The sequence below is a fragment of the Pongo pygmaeus genome, chromosome 13, assembly GCF_028885625.2.
Source record: "Pongo pygmaeus isolate AG05252 chromosome 13, NHGRI_mPonPyg2-v2.0_pri, whole genome shotgun sequence".
Taxonomy (NCBI): domain Eukaryota; kingdom Metazoa; phylum Chordata; class Mammalia; order Primates; family Hominidae; genus Pongo; species Pongo pygmaeus.
In genome coordinates, this window is record NC_072386.2 from 40,732,033 (window position 1) to 40,751,751 (window position 19,719).

Genomic DNA, 19,719 nt, shown 5'->3' on the forward strand with positions numbered 1-19,719 from the left:
AAACTGCATCTCTCTGTCACATTTAGTTACGGAGCTGTGCAGTTTAGGGGGAAAAAAGGCTAATTCTGTTACAGATTGTTCACAGCAGGGTCTCCAAATTAGCCCTTTGTTTTGTAATGCCACCTTGCTTGGGCTCGCTTTGAGCACATTTCTCAGTTTTGCCCTAATGAGTTGCAACACTGATAATGTGGCTGATGATCTTTCATTGATTTCACTATCACTTGCTTGTCTGGTAATTGATCCGTTGCTGAGCCTCTAGTTAATTATATCGGCTTTGACATGGCCCGGTCCACGGGGAATTTCAAGTCTTGCAGAATAACAGTTTTAATAAAAGAGTCTATTACTGCAGGTGCTTGCTGCTGCATGCCAGTTGATTTTTGTGTTGTTAGTGTGTGTGTGGGGTGGTGGGGAGGATACCTGGGAAAGAAGAGGACTGCAGGACTGAGAAAAAATGGGGTGGGGGCTAGAAAAAGAGGAAGAGGGAGTAAAGGAGGGGGAGAAAGAGACAAGGAGAGGGCGAATGAGAGGCGAGAGAGAACACACAGGCAAAAACACACAGGCAAAGCGATACAACAGAGCCTGAGTGGAAGGAGGAGAAAGCTTGCTATTGACAGTGTCCTTAAGCCTCCCACAAATAACAGCCATTAGTGGGAAGGTCAGGAGCTGAGCAGGCAGCTTGACTGAGGCACTGAGTGCCACTTCAGAAATCAAGAGGCTAGCAAATTTTAGAGGGAGTTTAAGTGGGTAATAGCTAGCAGTAAAGGTACAGTCACTGTTGACAATTGACTCGTAGGGGATTTTCCTGTCCTCCCCCCAGCAAGAATATTTTTATTGACCACAGGTGGACTTAATATATTTTAAGGCAACAATTCTTTGGGTTCTTGTTTGTTTCCTCTCAGATATTGAATTTGCTTCTTTTGAGACTTTTTTGTGCTTAATGGTGGTGAACTGGAGGGAAGTTTAACAGAAAAGCTTTCAGGAGATGTCGGTTCTAGAGGGGAAGGCACATTTGTGTCAACATAGTGTACGTTTTCTCATCTTTTCTCATTGTCCACTAATGACACAGAGCTGCCATTGAAGCTCTTTTCTGTTTCTTTTGTTGTTCCAGAGAGTAAGGTTTATTGTTATTCTTGAGTTAAGGAGGAGCAAGGAGAGTGGTACATTTGTCCTCGATATTTGTAGGTGGTTGAAGATTAATGTTCCTTACATTTTAAGTTTAGGAAGGATGGCTTTTTCCTGCTGACTACTTTTATGAGATGGCATGAATTTAGCTTTCCATTTTGAAGTTACTGTTTATGTACAGTGCATTTTGTTCAGTGCTGCTTTTCCATAAATAAGGCAGACAAATACTATCTAATAAATAGGTGAATAGTTTTAAGACTTGTTTAATTAAAAATACGACATGTTATCAAGGGTGTATTTAATCAGGCAGGAAAACGTTATAGAATTTTCCAAAGAGATCTTGAATAAAAAATGGAGTTTTTATATTCATTACTTTTTGCCTGAAATGGGACAGGCTTTTTTGTTTATCTTTTTCTTTTCTTACGATTTGAAAGGATATTGCAGATGCTTCATCTAGGAACTTTAACAAAGGATTTTTTTCTACTTTTGAGCTTTAAGAAAAGGTACACTTTTTTCCTTTGCCATTCAGTTTCTCATTAGCTAACAGGCAGTTTAGTAATTAATAGCCTGAGGTACTAGATATTAAATAGTATATATTTATATTTGGCAAATGTTTATTGTGCATCTTCTATGTTATAAAAACTGCTAGGCTTATTTACTTAACTCTTCAGAGTATAAGGTCACATCTCTATGTATGTTATTTAGGAGTTTCTATGTGGTTATAAATAGCCCAGCACATACGATATGACTTTCAGGAGCTAACATTTAGACCATAACTGAGCCAACTTTACATTCTCTTACAGCTGAATATTTTACTTTCTTCAGTGTAATTAAAAAAAATTTAAGGATCACAGTTTTACAAATGTTAAAGCAAAGACTGGTGTCAGATATTATGTGTTATATCAGAAAGCATTGTTGAGAAAAATTCCCGGGGAAGGGCCCTAGCTTCCCCTCGCCCTGTGCACAGTGATTGTGGTGCTGCCTGGAGTGTGCATAAGTGTGATCTATCTGTATATCTGGAGAGGGGTTAGTGCAGGGTGTCATTTGGTGCCTGACAGTGGAACAGTGCAGTTGACTCTTAGCTCTGCTATCCAATGACATGCAGTGGCTGAGAGTTTGAAGCTGATGGTTGGGTCTCCAGTGCCGTCTGCACACCTGACAGGCAGCTGTTAAACTGAGCAAAGGCAAGCTTGGGGAGTCACAATCTATGCATAAATGATAGGGATATCTGTGCAGAAGGTGCGAAAGAAGCTCTGACCCCCTCCCTCCCCCAAATCTCCCCTTCCCAAATGAAATGCACAGTTCAGCCAGCTTCTTAACTACACTACACTCCTGCTACTGGCTGCCAAGAGGCTCAAAAAATCCACCTTCACTTTTCAGTCAGAAGAGGCAGAAGTGGATGTGAGAGAAAGAGAGACACAGAGAGACAGAGAGCCAAAGAGGGCAAGAGACTTGACTTTAAGAGACTCCTGTACTGACAACTCCATGCAGTTCGGAACCAGAACGACTACGGCTGAACCAGGGTTCATGGGGACATGGCAAAACGCTGATACTAACCTCTTATTCAGAATGTCCCAACAGGTAAGTTACTTTCTTTCTTGATTTTTTTTTTTCTTTTTTTAGGAAACCTTGAATTGTTATGGGCACTTTTGTTTCTGGTGTTTTTCTTTCTAAATATTTTTTAAAATGTGGTCACTTCCTAGTTAGGCTCTATTTTGTCATAACTGTGTTACTGGAATGTGCAGGGTTACTTCATGGTTTCCCTAAGGGCGTCTTAAAAGAAAAAGGGGAAAGGATACTGAAGTAAAAGAAAGCAGAGACATTTTTGAAAAGTTTCACAGTACAGTCTGGGTCAGGGGAAGACTTAATTTATTTCTTTGTTTTCTGTTGAGAATGAAAGAAGCCACCACCCAACAAATGTATCTTTCTATCAATGTGAATCACTTCGTCCAAAGTGTTTGCTCTCTCGGAGTAGGTTCCGCAACCTAAAAAACAGTCATCAAATCTGGGGCCCCTCAGAACGGCCCTACTGACTTCATGTGGCTGGAGGCAGCTTCGTTCAGACCTGAGAAGAGAGACGAGGCTGTGCAGGCTTGGCTGCGGGCGCCGAGGGTTGCTGGAGGAGTCGGCGTGCGTGGCGGGCTGTGCTGCTCGGTCCTCGCTCCTCCGCTCCGCTCCTCCTTGCCAGCCAGCCCTCTGCGCCCGCCCCTGCATTCCCTTCGCCGGCTCCGGCCCGCTCTCCCGCCCGCCCGCCGGCCGGCCCGCCCGCCGGCGCACTCACTCGGGCGCAGCCTCGGCGTCTTCCACAGAGCCGCTCCTCCGTCCCGGCCGCGCTGGAGGCGTTCGGCTTGCTGGCTCTGCTGGGAAAGCCGACGTGGTAGCGCGAGGCCATCGGTTACTGATAATTAATCACCGGAGCCGGCGGCTCGTACCATGCGCTCCGTGATACGCGCCCTGTGCGCCGGGCTCCTCTTGCACAATTGCTGGCTCCTTGGCTCCGCGGGGGAGCGAGGGTGAGAGGAAGCGAAGGGGACACAACCCAGAAACTTTCATCTTGGATTGTGCTCAAGTGAGGGAGGGAAGTTCCCTGGTGCCTCCCTCCTAGACACGTCTTGCTTTTCCAAAGCCTACACCAAACCCACACAAAGCAAGTTAGTTTGATATTATCATCCACACAGCACAAAAGTACTATTGACAAATATACTTGGATTTTAAGTTGATGGCGGTTATTAAGAAATATTGTGCCACTCAGAGGAAAAAAATACTGCAACTGCTTTCTTTTTTTTTTTTTTTAAAAAAAAACCCTTTTGTTTGTAAGAGTTCATGAAAATTAAATACTTCGAGTTAGATATTTAAAGTTGTTGATAATAAAAAAAAAAAAGAAAATTTGCCAGGCTATAAACTACTACAAGTTTAGAAATACATTTGCAAGCGATAATACTTACAACCAGGGTTTTGTAGCATTTAGCTAGAGAACAGTTTTAGCACACAATTCTAGATAGGATAAATGCATTTGAATAAGGTGTATTTTGACATATCCTGTAGAGGGACCCTGATTACTGCTGATACAGTAAGCTGGGATTTAAATGCAATCAACATAAACCCAATAAGTAACTCTTCATGTGCAGTTTCCCATTCTTTCAAGTGAAAAGTTCATTTCCACACAGAGATGCTCCTTGTCACTGCAGAGTGCTGTGAGAGGTGTTTTCCGCGACGCATCCCTGCCTGGGTGGCTCTCTCATGTTGGAATGCAGTGTTTTCGCTAACCTTAGTACCAAATAACTTGTGCTTCACTTTTAAAACTAGATGTCACCTTCAGGATTTTCCTTGAGTTAGTGGAGGTCGTGTGTGTGTGTGTGTGTGTGTGTGTGTGTGTGTGTTAGAAGGGAAGATTGGCTTACGTCTCCCTCTAGCTAGAAAAGAGTTAATAAAACCAGATAGAGATAATGATCAATTGATAAATGGCTATTGAGCCACATAGGTGGTGTTAGATTGCTTATTTGGCACTAGCCCATTTCCAAGTAGACTTGAATCTAAGGAGATTTTGTCATGGAAAACATTTTAACTAAAAAACAAATAAAAGTAATATAAATGATGGGTCAGAATTAGGAAAATTTATGATGTCTTTGATCCAGCTGTCTGACTGTGTGGATATTTTGTGTGTACCTGTGTGTGCATATATGTGTAATGGTGAGCATCAGTGATTATATGGAGAGAATAGAAATATAGGGAACTAATTTATGCTTAATGGATGCTATTAAAACTGTATAATATTATGCTATTTATGAAATAGAGTAGTACAACAAAGGGAGAGAAATCACAGTTTTAAATACGTTTTCTTTTTTTATGGTTTTGATGTAGTTAGCAATCACTCCTATCCCCCCAACCCACCCTTTTCTGTCATGGTCACTGAATGTTTACCTCTTGTGCATTTTTGGAAAGCATGTAAAAGAGGATATGAGCTTTCTTTTTTTTTCTCTTCAAGGTGATATTTTAGTTTGTATAAATATTACATAACTTAAGTTCAAACTATGTGAATGAAAGTATGTGTGCTGTTCATATTTAATATGTTTGTTTTTCTTACCTATAGTTCATCAGCAATGCTGATTCAGCACGTGTGTGTGTGTGTGTGAGAGAGAGAGAGAGAGAGAGAGACTTACTGAAATTATATCTCTGATATCTCTTGAAGCCAGCCATTTAAACAAGTATTACTTTGAATATATACAGTTACGCTAGCTTTTGTTACAGGTAAAAGTTTGTCCAGTTTAATCAAATATGTAGAATTCTGTACATCTCATTGCTGAGGCATAAAGAGGTTTCTCTAGATTGTGATTATTTTATTTCTAAGTAAAATTTACTTAGCTTATGAAATGAATAAAATTTATTGGGTTATTTTTCTTTTAAAGTTTTCTTTAATAGTATAAAAACTAATATTCTCCTGATTATTTATTTAGACGTTTGAAAAGTCTGACTAGTAGGGCTGCTATAAAAGGTTTCAAAACTGAGTTACAGGTAATTTACCACCAGTATTTAACTATAGAGAAACTTGTGGGAAATGTCTCATGAATACTGAAATTTAATAATCTAGTTCTATGTGTTCTATTAGTAAACTAGGAAGTAGGGATACAAAAATCTTTGTCTTTTGTTTCATATGAGCAAAATTAGATCTGCTTAAATGTACATCTTTCATTCTGTCTGATAGTAACAAATAATCACAATCTGAAGCCAATTTAGATTTAGTGGGATGAAGTATGTGCCCCTAAAGTTCAAGTGAAGACTATTTGACTACATTTTCCTGTGCCTGTACATTTTTTCTTCTATACTGAAGTATGATTTTCTCAAATTATTTCTATGTATATAGCTGAGTATTTGAGAACCTTAAAGGGTATGACACTTGTGTAAAGGGAGTTCTTCTTTGGATCAGTTTGATCAGTGACAGGTGGAGAAAGAACCTTATTTTTGCCTATTTTAGTTTCACAAGGTACTGTTAGAAGCAAAAAATGAGGCTTGCTTTTCAAAGTTTTTTTTTAAATCACACTTGAGGAGGCAGTTCTTCTATTTGTATAAATATTTTGTGCATTTGAGAGAATAGTAAATAAAATTCTTGTAGCTATCTCAAGGGATGTAATAGTCTAGTCTATTGAAAAATCTTTTCAGAAAGGAAACCATAAAGGTAAATAGCTATAGCCCACATTTAATGTGTTACTAGAGACATTTACCTTTTATTATTGGTGAGGTATATTTAACCTGTTTCAAATAAAATGTAGATCCCTTAATAAGGTCTTTTTTCATACTTGAGTGAAATACTAAGTTAGGATTATAAATGACTCTCTGCATCATTATGTAGTAATTTAGGATTCACCCGATGATGTAACAAAATTAGCAACATAATTTCATTGTGAAACTGTGTCTTATTAAAGAACAACTGTCTGACATTCTCTTACAGTTGCTTTATTTAACTTCATGCAAATATTATTAGTAGTGACATTTTTCTATTGTGCATTAGATTCTCTCATTAGCATGATGTGTTAGTTATCACCAGAGAAATCATTTTCTAGATAGGTGAGGGGCAAACCAAGAAAGCTAAAAATTAAATCAACGATTTACATTAATACCAGAGCATCTGCTCACCAGAGATATGACAGAGTAAAAGCAAACTTTCTTACTAGTATAAAAATCTAGCACCTTTCAGAGAAATGATAAATAAAATATATTATAAGAAATGTATAATAACATTGCTAGAATCCATTTAAAACAGTGCTGAATATAAATTTTCCTCAAGAAATCTTTTTTTTGTATTCATATAGGCCAACAATCTCAGTTTCTGGAATCTATATTTTTAAATGAAAATGGTTTTGTTCCCCCCCCCATTTTTTTGAGTATTTACTCACTAGTCATTTAAAAGGCATATATATATAGTATTACGAGTCAGACGCCTAATTGTACATTGTGGTTTGGGTCTTCTTTATAGTTCATACAATGCATTTTTATTCTAAACTCTGTCCCACTCAAATAGACATCCCTTTTTACATAGGATGTATATTCTTATTTAATCAAAGCCCTGAGTAAAGCAGCTGATAGTTAATGGTCTTTGAAAACGACTTTCATTGCCAGGCATCATCCATCCCTAGCTTGCTTTCTGCAGTTTTCTCCATTTTTACTCCCTTCCTTACAGTTAGTATGTTTGGATGATCTTGTCTTACTAAAAAAGGATTAAATTGACTAAACTTGTGGTCTTAATGCTAAAATAAATATTTATATTATATTAAGAGGCATGCAGTTTTAGCCTGTTGAATTACTAGGCTACGACCTCCTATTTAGGCCCCTCTTAATTTGAGTGGTAATATGTTTTATTTTTAACAATAGACATATATTCAAATATAATTCTCAGTATATTTTCTGATAATGTAACACTAAAGTAGGAATAATTGGGTATTTGTATTTGTTAAGATACAAATTGTAGCATAGAGACAGGTGCTTGGTTTGTCCTAAACTTTAAAGGTCTGTGGATAACATGCAGACTTCACGTAAGAGATACCGTCTCATTTGTAATGCAGTGGGAAAGTAATAGTTTATATATATGGTATTCTGTGTACATGTAAACGTTAATGCAAATAAAGCATGCACAAACATTCTCAGATGTGTATTTTGTATATGTTAAAAATCTGTGCACAAATTTGGAGTTTATTTTCAACATGATTCATTTAAATGAATTTGAACACAGTAGGTGATCGTTTTGAAATTATTTAATTTTCTCACCTTTCTGTCATCTGCAAACAGGTCTATTATGTTTGTGTGATTTGTAAAGCCTTTTGCTAAGGTGAGCCAAGTAACTGCAGTTGAAAAATAAATCCCTCTAAGGTGTAGATATCTTATCTATAATTGTAGGTATTTTTTTATAATTATATTTATGAGTGTATATTCACATTCACTGATAAATCCAATTATTCATGTGTAGCTTTATGGAAATCTGATTAATGCAGTGACAGGACAGATTTGGGCTACCACAGCAGCACATCTTCCCATTCCCATGTCAGGGTTAAGAGCCGCGGCAAATCCTCCCTAACTAATTAGATGCTGAGTAAGGCATCTCTGAGAAGTTGGGGCAGAAGTGAATGGGTCACAACCAAGGCAGGATTGCAAGGACTCCAGTGATAGTGAAAGCATTCAAGTTTGCCAGGTCGTTGTGACACAGGGAGCTGATTCCAAAGGAACAGTCCGTTACAGATAGTGAGCTGGCGTCATCCACTTGAATGAAAAACACAAATTCTAGTGCCTCCCTCCCTCTACCTTGTATGCATTACACACACTCACTTAAAAAAAGTTGCATTGGGCGTCTGCCGTCATCTATCTGCAAAGCTTTTGAGAGGATTTTCCTTATAAACGTGAATAGCTAATGATTCTGTATCGCCCAAGAGATATTTTCTAAACTTGGCACTCTAGACTAGCACATATATCAAAAGGAAAGAGGAAAAGAAATTGGAATTTGCTTTTACCTTGTGTCCATAATTTGAACCTTAGTGTTTGAATCGATCTAGGAATTAACTCCTTTTTCCCCACAGAGTGCTGTCAGAGAACTTTGTGGTTGTAGAGAAAACAGAGTGAATCGGGTAGGTTGACTTTTTCAGTGAGAGAAATTTTCTGTGGGATTCCCTGCTTGTTATTGTCCAAAGAACATGGAATATAATGGTTCCAAGATTTCCTTTCACGTGAGGTTTGGAGCCTGGTTTGTTATGCGTGTAGAAATAATTCGCCATTTGAAAATCCTCTTGTACCTTTGGTGGTATGCTTTTGTGGTCTGTTTATGGTGCTGCTCAGTGACCACCCTTCTCCAGACCTTGGTCAGAAGATTGTTTGGGGGTCCTAGGAAATGATGGATCTCACTGCTGTCTGCCAAAGCTGATGCCATTTTTTATTTCCAGAAAAGCAGCTGGCTTCTACATTTTGCTGGGTGATCTTCATCTACTGAAGGACTCCGGAGACAGGGAGAAAGGCAGTCAAAGACCCTTTCAAGAAACTGACATCTATTTTTAAGCTTTAGAGAAACAAAGGAAAAGAGACATAATTCAGGAACAACAGCCTTTATATCCTCACATAGAAACAAAACATTGGGTAATAGAGGGAATGTTTTCCTATAAGAAAAACTGGTAAAGATGCAGGAAAAATAAGATGAAAAAAATCTGCTAAGCAGCTCAAGGTCTAAGAAGTTTTAAAATGTGCAGACGACATCCCAGAAACGATGTCTGGGGCCATGACATCCAGGGTCCCCACATTTCCTCCTCATTGAGCCTGACCTGTACTGCCATCTTCCTCCCCAGGCTTAAAGGAAGTTTAACGAATAGGAAAAATAAAAGTATTGATTATTTTTAAATTTGTACATTCCCTGTAGGAAGCCTCGCAGATTTCACAGTGTGCATTCAAACCCTCAGGTGAAAAATTTATGACTGGAGTTCATTTGGGTGAAGACAGTGTGCAGTGTCGTTCTGTTCAAATGCTGTATGTAGCATTTCATGCCACAAAGTGCAGAGATCAGGAGAAGAGAGGAATCGCTGTATGTTTTCTTCATTCACAGAGCTTTCTTCAATGGAAATGCTTGTGGAAAAACAACACGTTACTCAAACTGGCTAGCTTAGGAACCAAATTCTCAGCTTATTAATCATCATTCCAATTAAAAAAAAGAATTGATCCTTTAACAACAAAATAATATCCTTTTGTTTTTCTTTAATTAAGCCCATCAGTTTTTCATTTCTCTCTGTGAAGAAAATGAAAATAATCTTGAACAGTAGGAAGTTACTCATTGAAACAACTGATTCTCTTGAGCATATCTGACGTCTTATTTACTCAATACTTTTGAACTGTAATGTTATTTCGCTACTGTCTTTAGGGTTTATGTGTCATTGAGTGGTGTTGATTTATAAATCTCATTCCTATTTGGTTGGCAGAAATTTACTTAATGACCTAAATACAAGGTTATTCTGTTCCTATTTCCTTTCTCATAGAGGTAATTTCTTTCTCACTTTATTCTCTTTTCTTCTCATCTCTCTTATTCTGAATTTCTCCTTACTTTCACTGGCCCTTTTTGCCTTAATAGAAGAGAATTGAAATGCACCTGAAACGTAGCAGTAATTGAATAAATACCCTTTTGCCAATACATCATTCTGGCAGAGGCATGAAAGAGAGGTGCCACCCTCAGGTGTGGTCCTCTGTGAGTGCTGACAGGACTGTCCCGAGTGTTGCTGTAGAAGGGTTCTTTAAGTAAGGGCATGATAAAAACGTGTAACCAGGGGCCCCGGCTTATCATTCAGAGGTGCTGAAAGGCAGCTTAATTTGATCCTTAGCCTGTATAAGAAAGTACTTAGATGAAGAGAGATTTTGCTTTCCTTTTTTCTTCTTTTAAAAACCTAGTTCTTGGACTTATTATTTTGTGCAGTTAGACTTCTACACGAGCTTATTTCCCCAGAAGAAGGAAAAGATACCAAGGGCAGTGCAGTAGGTTGAAGGGATGACTCTTTCAGACAAACTGCAGCTAGTAAGAGTTAGCGGAAACATTTAAAAAAGGACTTGAAATGATGGTAGGACCAGTATTAATGGATGGTATTATGAAATTAAAATTTAAAGCGTGCAGTATACATAACACATGAGGAGGATTCACTCTTGTTTTGTATTTAATAAATTTTAACCCATTGTCTCACAAGGTGTAGAGATTGTTAAAATTGACAAGACTGAAACATATTCTGTATGGGAAAGACATAGCTTTCAGTATTGTGCCTGCTGTGCTTTTTTGAGACTGTCATGAATTTTTCAACTTTATTAAGGTGTCTTTTAGTGGCTATTGGTTCTCTAGACAGTTCTTCAGAACTCACATTTTATGATCGGAGTACCTGAACTGGGTGTCTGAAAAGGAAGATAACAGGTTAGTGAATGTTTTACATGACAACAAGTAATTGCTTTCAGCTGGCTTAACATAATAACAAAACTAATATTAAAATGAGAATCTCCATTAGAGGAGTTTAATAATTTTTTTTCCCTTTCCATTAACATTTAAATCAAGAAGAATTTCATTGATTTAAATCATTAGGGTGGCTATTTGGGACACCTGATCAGGCATAGATTAAGAAAGCTGCCCACTACTGTGCCCTCTGCCAGTGCTGGAGGTCAGTGGACATGGCTGGGATGTCACCTGCAAGATATGGGGAGTAATTATACACTGAGCATATTCATGAGAGTGTCCCTGAGTGAGAATGCCTGCAAACATTCTCATTGTTGACCTCATGCCAGAACCTAACTTGGAGTCAGCGAGGTTAACTGCTGTTTAATATTGCTTTTCCTTTATTCTTTCTTTTTTAGGTATAAATATTAGAGTACCAGAAAGAACCAAAACCAAAGTCTGGCTGTAAACTTTGTGGAAGGACTTACTGTCTTGAAAGTACTAAAAATCCCATATTGCCACATTATGGTAGTGCATTTATATGTAATGCGTAGACATGCAGAAAGTGTATGCCTGCTTCGTTGGTTGGCTGGTGACAATTAGGTGACTTAATTCTATGTATGTTGAGGACTTGCTAATGACTTCCTCAGAGGCAGTGAGCATGTGGATGGCTTTCCCCAAAGAGGCATCCTCCATCCTAAGAATCTTGTTGTAATTATTCCTTGTACTATGCTATATAGCCTTTTTTCTTTCCTGACTATAGCTTTTTGGTGAAACTCAGTGTCATTCATTGGAAAATAGCATGATGGTTTCTTATTTTGTGAATTGCCATTTTCAACAAGTGGGAGAGTACAGCTTACTTCAAATAAATTAGAATTACGCTAGGATAGAGACACCAGGATGAGTCTCTCTGACTAAAATTTCAGATGTCTCATAATTTCCCTTTCTAGCCACTTTGCTTTGTTCTCTTGGACAACTTTGGAAAGTAATCATGGGACTGAATGGAGCTTAAAATATGTTACCAGTCCTATTATTACTAAATACTGTTCATTGTGGAGAAGAGTTTTTTCATTTTTACTTTATTTTTGTCATCTATTATAATGTAAGGAAGGGATAAGAAGAATTCAAACTCCAACATCTGGGAGAGAGCTTGTTTCAGTAGCCAGCCGGGAAGCCAGAAAACTGGCGTCATACAGGTGAGATGTGTTATGGGAATAAGGGCCTTGTGCATTTAATGAACCCCGCCTGCTTGTCAGCTTGGTTTTTCATGTACCATTGTTGTTCAAGTAAGAAAAAGAGAGTGTTCACAGCCTGTGGTGAGATTAGAGTAATGAAAATGAAGTGTTAATCTGTTGATAGGAAGCACATCCCATATCCTGCATCCCGGGCCACATTCATGCGTGTATAATATATTCCAGGTTTTCTCATGACCAGAAAAGCTTGGATGTTCATTATATTGAAAACATCCTTTTAGTAAAAGTGAGAAGTTGGTTGTTTTAACTTGTGTAGACAGTTATTTTAAATAATTTCTTAATAAACCAACTGCTGCTTGCTTACCTTCTGAGTATTCTGATAATCACTCCTGTATGTGCCAGCAGTCCTGTACTTTTGATCTTTTAAATTTTTTTTACAACTGCAGAATGCCGAAATGAGCTTCAGTATAAGCCTACTTTGAGATATTCTTTTCTAGAAAGCAGTGATTAATAGAAGGAGTTAAGTGACAGTAATGCTTTTCTCTCCATAAAACACAGATTAACTAAAATATCCATTATCTCACACTTTTTCATCTTAAAACAATTAAGTAGAAACAAAAATTTGTAAATTGTGAGTCTTCCAGAACTGCTTTACACATCTGCAGTCAGCTGCCATGATGTGAACCTGAGGAGACCAGCTTAAAGCTTTGGTCATCATGGGAGGGAATTGTGTGTTTCATAAAATTCCCTTTCTAAGATGATATAAAAGGCAAATTAACATGAGTGTAATGAAGTATATACTTTCCTTAGAATCTTTGTTTTAATTTTTGTTTTTTTTAATCATTTTACTCAGTAATTATTTGAGAAATTTCCATTTTTTTTCCCTAAAGCTATATACTTAAAAAAGAAAGAAAGTAAGTTTAGTTTTGGATTACAACAAGGCATTTTAAAGAAAGTAATGTGAACACTGGTTCAGTCCCCTTTATATGCAGGTCATCCTGTAAGATCATATCTTTCAGATGCATCCTAAGAAATGGTTTGAAGAAAAGTGTGAAAGGGGTGGGAAGAGATAAATTTAACAACTGAGTTCCAGGTGTCTATTTCTAATTGCTCAAATTTCAATCATAATGGAAATTAAGGAAAAATGTTTCCCATAAGAAATACACTGTCATTCAGGCCTAAGACTGCCTTTATGGAGTTCATGTTTACGGTATTTTCTTTTTTTTCTATTCACCTAGGAGTTAAGTAATGCTGCAGTATGATCATTATGATTTTGTGAACTGTTTACTTAAAGTTGTGCAAGTTGCTAAGAATCAAGAGAATTTGGGGATTAAAGTCCGATTGTGAAGTAAATTTGGCATATGTTCAGGGATTACATTCTTCAGGTAAAAATGGAAGAAAAATGCTTCCTGTCGGAAGGAAACACCTTAAAAAGTAATCTTTCGAGCATGTGGTGCAATGATGAAACATAATGTAAAAACACTATACTATAGTTGATCTAAATTAGTTGGCATATGACTGGTCATAGCCTACGTACTACAGTTTGCATGATACGTAAGCATTTCTGTACTGTAGTAATACGTCGGAGATAGCCTGTTTCTGATATAGTTGGATGAAATGAAAAGGCCGTTTCTTCCCTCTGCTAAATAGGGTATTTTTAATTTGTTTTTAAAATCCATTAATAGGTAGAAATGCTGTGTCGTTGTGATTGATTGGGAATAATGAAATGTAAAAGATATTCTCCTTGCAATTGCTTTCATTAAAAAAAAAGTAGATATAAAGAAGTACATGGTGACTGTGTCATAGACATGTGCTTTTAGGTAATAATCATTTGTAAAGAAATATGCCATGACTTTTTGGGTCATTTGAACCCATAATAATGTCTATTTAATGTAAGTATAAATGTCAGATGGTGGCATACATGTGGAGTCAGTAAAGATGAATATTTGCTGTGATAATATTCATGCATCTTAAATGTTGACTTTTAAAATTTACCTTGAAGACATATCCTATTTTCATATTACAGTACATTTTCACTTAAGTACATGATAGCTCTAGAAAGGAAGTGTGGAAGTGTTAACATGTGAAGGAACAAAATCTGAGTAATACTTTGACATGAGCATCTATTTTGGGCTTCAGAGAAATAGGTGGCTGATTGAAAACCAATGTAAAGATTGTTGAACCACTCTGTAAGGCTGGGTCATCAGTTCTGGATTTACTATTTTAAAAAACGTTTAATTATGAAAATGAGTTTCCTTTGGTTTGCATGAATGTTTCATTGAAATGAAACTTGCTTCCCATTGTCTTATATTCTGTAAACTTGTGAAATACGTATTTTTAAATCTCTGTTCTGAGAACACCCTCTTCTTTTTTTCCCATAAACTCTAGAGTAGTATGACATTTTAAGGAGTAGGAGTTGTCTAAAAGGGCCATGTGGAGGTAACAAAAATTAAACAAGTAGAGTGAGTCTAGTGGGGACTGTGGTGGACCAGAAAGCTCATGTCTCAACCACAGTGAGGTAGCTGCTCCTTGGTTCCAGCCAATTGTTACCAGGTGGGAATGCAGGCCCAGTTTGCCAGATCCACTGCTGCTGCTTTTTAATGATAAGCCAAAAATCGAGATTTTTATGTGAAATCTCCTGATTTTGAAATCTTGGCAACCTGTTCAAATATTTTAAAAACTGTGTGGTCTAAACAAAACTCATCTTCAGGCTACATTCAGCCCTCTGGCTGCCAGATAGAAACCTCTGTTTTAGATAATATTTTAATGGATGAAGATAATAGTTTCATTGCATGTGATCATTCATCTTGGGAATTCCCCACTAGGATGAACCAAATTCTTCATTTTTTCCCCTGTAATTAGAAAAAAAGTTTAGTAAATATATTTCTGGTGCTGATAGTTTTGATGCATAGCTTTTCTCCTTATGACCCACATTTAAAGAAAAATCACCTGTGTGGGCAAAACAAAAAAATAGTCAAATAATTTAAATAAAGGTAGAAGTGTAAGGATTTTAAAATAGTAAAAGATTTCTGAATTCTGAAAATAATCCCATGATTTGTGTAAGTAATTGATGTAGATGAAAAGCTGAATTCAACTATAAAAAGCTTTTCATCTCACCTTAAAGCGGTAGATTCTTGGCCCTGAATCTTTGTGGGATTGCTATAATTTACCAAGCAATTGATTATGATGTTACAAGGAGGAGATGGACCACAAGGGGGAAAATTTCCCCCTACTAATTCGTGCAAGGCCAATATTTTATACGTGATTCAAGAAAACATTATTTATATTGTATAAGATGAGGTTTAAAATGCCTGTCTATATTTTTTGAAGGGTCTCTTTAAAAGAAATTATCTATTCATAATTGAAATTCTCTAGGCAAATCAGATATCAACATTTTCAACAGAACAGGTAATTAATTGGTTTGAATTTCAAATTGAAGGTCATCCTGTTATTGATTTTCGTGGGAAAAGGAAACAAGAACATCCTGTTAAAATCATCTGCAAATGGGGCCTAGGTATATCTAGGCTCTTTCTAGGGTCTTGTTTAATAGCATCACTGAACAGTGTCAGAAACCAATCAGAAGGGAGCCATTTCTGTTTTAAACATAACAAGTTGTTGGTTTGCTTCCAAAACTTCAGAGAAGAACTCAACTGGAGAAAAGACCAGAGATTAACAGTTTGTGTTAGAGTAAGTCAGATATTTCAAATCAAGTGCTGGTGCAGCTTGTAAGGAAACATCTATAAATGTGTCAGAATGATGCTGGTATGCCATGTTCAAGAAGTTCAGCATCAACACAGCTGTGACTTAACGCTTTCAGAAACCTTTCAACTGGGAATTAGATAAAGTATCTTTAATACAAGGGGAGGGAACCACTGAAGTAAAAGAGGTAGCGAATAATGGAGGATAAAAGAATATACCCCTTTAGATGCTGTTAACTTTTATAAAATAACATTTGTGCTTTGTGTTTGCTAGATAGTTTTATTGTTACATATGCTGGGCTATTTCAAAGCATTCATTTCTCTCCTCTGCCGTGTTTAAACTTTTTGAGAATGGTGTAATGTAAAGGTAACACAGACGAAGTGGGTGGCAGACATTTTGCCTTTCTACAGTAAACTGAAATTAGTATCGTTTTGGTGGTTGAGGGGAGACAAGGTGTGGTTCTGTGGCCCAGGCTGGAACACAGTGGTGAGATCTGGGCTCATGGCCAGCCTCCACCTCTCCCACGCAGGCGCAAGCGGTCCTCTTACCTCAGTCTCTGGAGTACCTGGAATATAGATACACGCCACCATGCCTAGGTGATTTTTGTATTTTTTGTAGAGATAGGGTTTTGCCATATTGCCCAGGCTGGGCTTGAACTCCTGAGCTCAAGCGATCTGCCCACCTCGGCCTCCCAAAGTGCTGGGATTAGAAGCATGAGGGCACCACGCCCAGCCAAAATTGAGTAAGTATTTTAATTTTAGCTGCATTAACTAGGTTGGAAACTGAATGCAGCTTCTTCTTATGGTTCAAAGTAAAATTCTTAATAATAAACAAAAAGGGTGGGGGAAAGCCTTCCATTCTAAATACCCTGGAGCTGTTAGTGCAGTTATTTCTAAGTTGACATACTTTTGTATAGGCATGACAGTGGCACCAACCATCTACATTAAGCCTTAACATTCCACAGAGCCATTTCAAGTTTATTATGAGCTTCAAAGCCTGCACATCCCTAAGAGAATATCAAGTTTAAGCATGTCACTTCGCCATAGTCACAGTTAACTTTCTTGGGAAAAAAAAAAAAAAAAAGTGCCTTTTCCTAGGCTGGTTTTCTACAGGTTATCCTTGAAAAATTTCCCAGTTCAGTACAGTTATTTTTCTTAACCATTGTTTCTGCCCCCTTGAGTTCTGTAGATTTATCCTGTTGGTGATGGTTGGAAACTACCTCCAAATAAAAGTAGTATTGGTCACAATTTGTTTAAAGGTCTATGACTATGTCAGTATCCCTTTGCAGCTTTATTCCTAGGGCTCAAGACATTGATCCCATTTTACCCATTTCCACTTGGGTTTCCATTGCAGTCCTTAAAAAAAATGTAGCTGGGGAGAAAAGGAACATGTAAAACTGTAAAACTGGTAATGCTGTCCTAGTACATGACAATTTCCCACCATGGAAGTCTCCATGGGGAAGACGATGGGCCTGCTCAGCCTGATCTTACCGTACACTCTTCTCTTCTTAGGGAAAGGAATTCCCCATTTCCTGAATGTGAAACGCCTACCCTTTTGGAGCCTCCTAGTCTTTAGTTCCTACCTCAGTTAATAAACCATCCCTGTCTATGCCTTGCATCTCAGAGATGGAATTTGACGGACTAGTCAGCATTGCAAAGGTCACCCTAAAAGCTATTGGCAGAATACACTGCCCTTTGTTGCTCAGTGATGATAATGCTACTGTAGCAGTTAACTGGATGTATTAGACTTAGCTACTTTTCCAGAATACCAAATTATCTATTTATTTATTTTAAACACCTGATAAAATGCCCATTCACAAGCTGTCTCAAATGTATTTCAAAAAGGATCTTAATGATAGTGAAATATCAGTGCTTTGGCCTCAGAAGAGATAATCTGTGCAGTGTGTGTGTCCGTTGTGTTGTTTTGCTTCCATGAAAATACTTCTAAAATTATACTCATCTTTTAGTGTTTCTGTTGTCTGAAACTAATCATGTTCCAACAAGTTCGAAAATCCAAGGTGTTAAAAAACAGTTTTATTTACATTTTGTCTTCTGTTAGTGCGATAATGCTCTAAGATGTTATGAATTGCTTTATTTTGGAAAAAATCTTACAAAGCTTCATTTCCTTTCCCATTATTTCCCACCAATATAAAATGTGGAAATAGCATTTTTGGCTTTAGGTTATAACTTTACACATAGTGTAAAAGTGGATTTCACCATCTTGTTATATCTTTAAATCTACTCACAATTTACTTACTGAAATTATATTCAGTATTTATTACTGCTTAAATTATATTCAGAATTATAGAAGAACAAATAATCAATGATCATGCTACTTGAAGTGGGGGAGCTATACTTGACATAGTTTTGTGTTTTGCATGTGTAAACTGATTTTGTGACACCACAGTGCAGTCTTGATATAATTTTTTGTACACAGGTAACATTTTTGTCTTGGTTCTCACCTAAATAAAACTGAGTAATGATCCACGGTGCTAAGGTGTTTGTGACTTTCACTAATTATTTTCACTTATCCATGTATTTTGTACTAATTACTTTCCTAAATGATTTGCCACGTTCTCTTCTATCCTGTAGTTCTGTTTTGTCCTAATCAGATTGGGTGAGCGATTAGGGATTTAAAATTACTACTACTTTGGGCTCAAAATGAGTAAGTGAAGACTCAGAGAAATACCTTTAATTTGCCTTTTAGTATTTTTGAATAAAGCAGACTCTGTCCTGCCTTCCTTTCATGCATGTATTCATTGTTTCTTACTGAGCTAGACAAGCACATTTAAAGTAGAATATATTCCTTCTCTCCAGAATAATAGAATGAAATCAGTGATCAAGTACTTTTTCATTTCAGTAATTCAACAATCAATGGGAACAAAACAAAATGAGTTAGGATAGAATAGTTTGCATTAAGCTCAGACATGGAATAATATTTGAAAACAAAGTATCACTATAGTTTTGTGCTGTAGGTTCTTCCTGACGTAAGTGATTGTTGAAAGGACTTTCTCTAGTTTAGAGGTATATTTATCTTCAAACAATAATCACTTCATGCTGTTCTCTTTTTTTCCTAGTTGACCCATTCTCCAGACCTTTCAAAAACTTTTTAAGTGGATGTAAATTCCGTTTTAATTAGAGCAGTGCAGTCTAATACTGCAACTAGCGAGAAATGGAAGAAACATGCTGGAAGTTAATACAACCCAAATCAACCATAGCCAGATCATTCCCCTGATCTTTGTAACAACCCCCCTTCCCCACCTCCACAATTAAGTGACCCTGTTGTTCTGTAGTTTCAACAAGACATTTAAGGTTCATTTAAAAAAATGATCATCCTTTACAGGATTCTTTGCTCTTGCATTTCTCTTTCTTTCTTCCCTTTGCCACATAGCTGTCACTGGTATAGGAGAAAGATTGGGGGGAGGGGAGGAGGAGGAAGCCCTGCTCAAATCGTGTCACGTAGCACTAATTCATCTGCTCTCATTAGAGGGAGCGAGGGACAGCAGTGATGGCCAAGAGCTGCACTCCACACATGACACACGAACAGTTTGGGGAATAGAAAATTGCTTTCTCAGGAAGCCCAGCCAATTAAGGACTTGACCATATTGAATGTCAAGTGTTAATTTAGGTTTTTCTTCATTTTCCCAGTAGTAATGCGGGTCCTGTGATGAGCAAATACATGTCAAGTAAAAGTTGATTGCATGAAGGACCTGGGTATTATATGTCACTGACAAGTCACAAATGTACTGAAGTCTTTTAACCCCTTAGGTGAGTTGGG

The 19,719-nt window shown here is 37.4% G+C and overlaps 1 protein-coding gene across 31 annotated transcripts in view; it reads left to right on the forward strand.

Moving 5' to 3' along the window:
* Positions 1-19,719, forward strand: part of BNC2 (basonuclin zinc finger protein 2) — a 460,480-nt gene that overhangs the window by 143,046 nt on the left and 297,715 nt on the right. For 24 of the 31 annotated variants that reach the window (XM_054500788.2, XM_063649472.1, XM_063649467.1 and 21 more), the window contains one exon: positions 2,503-2,703. The exons of the other annotated variants lie outside the window; for them this stretch is intronic. In XM_054500788.2, the coding sequence (XP_054356763.1) occupies positions 2,503-2,703 (201 nt within the window). The remainder of the gene's footprint in view (positions 1-2,502; positions 2,704-19,719) is intronic. 31 annotated transcript variants of the gene reach the window in all.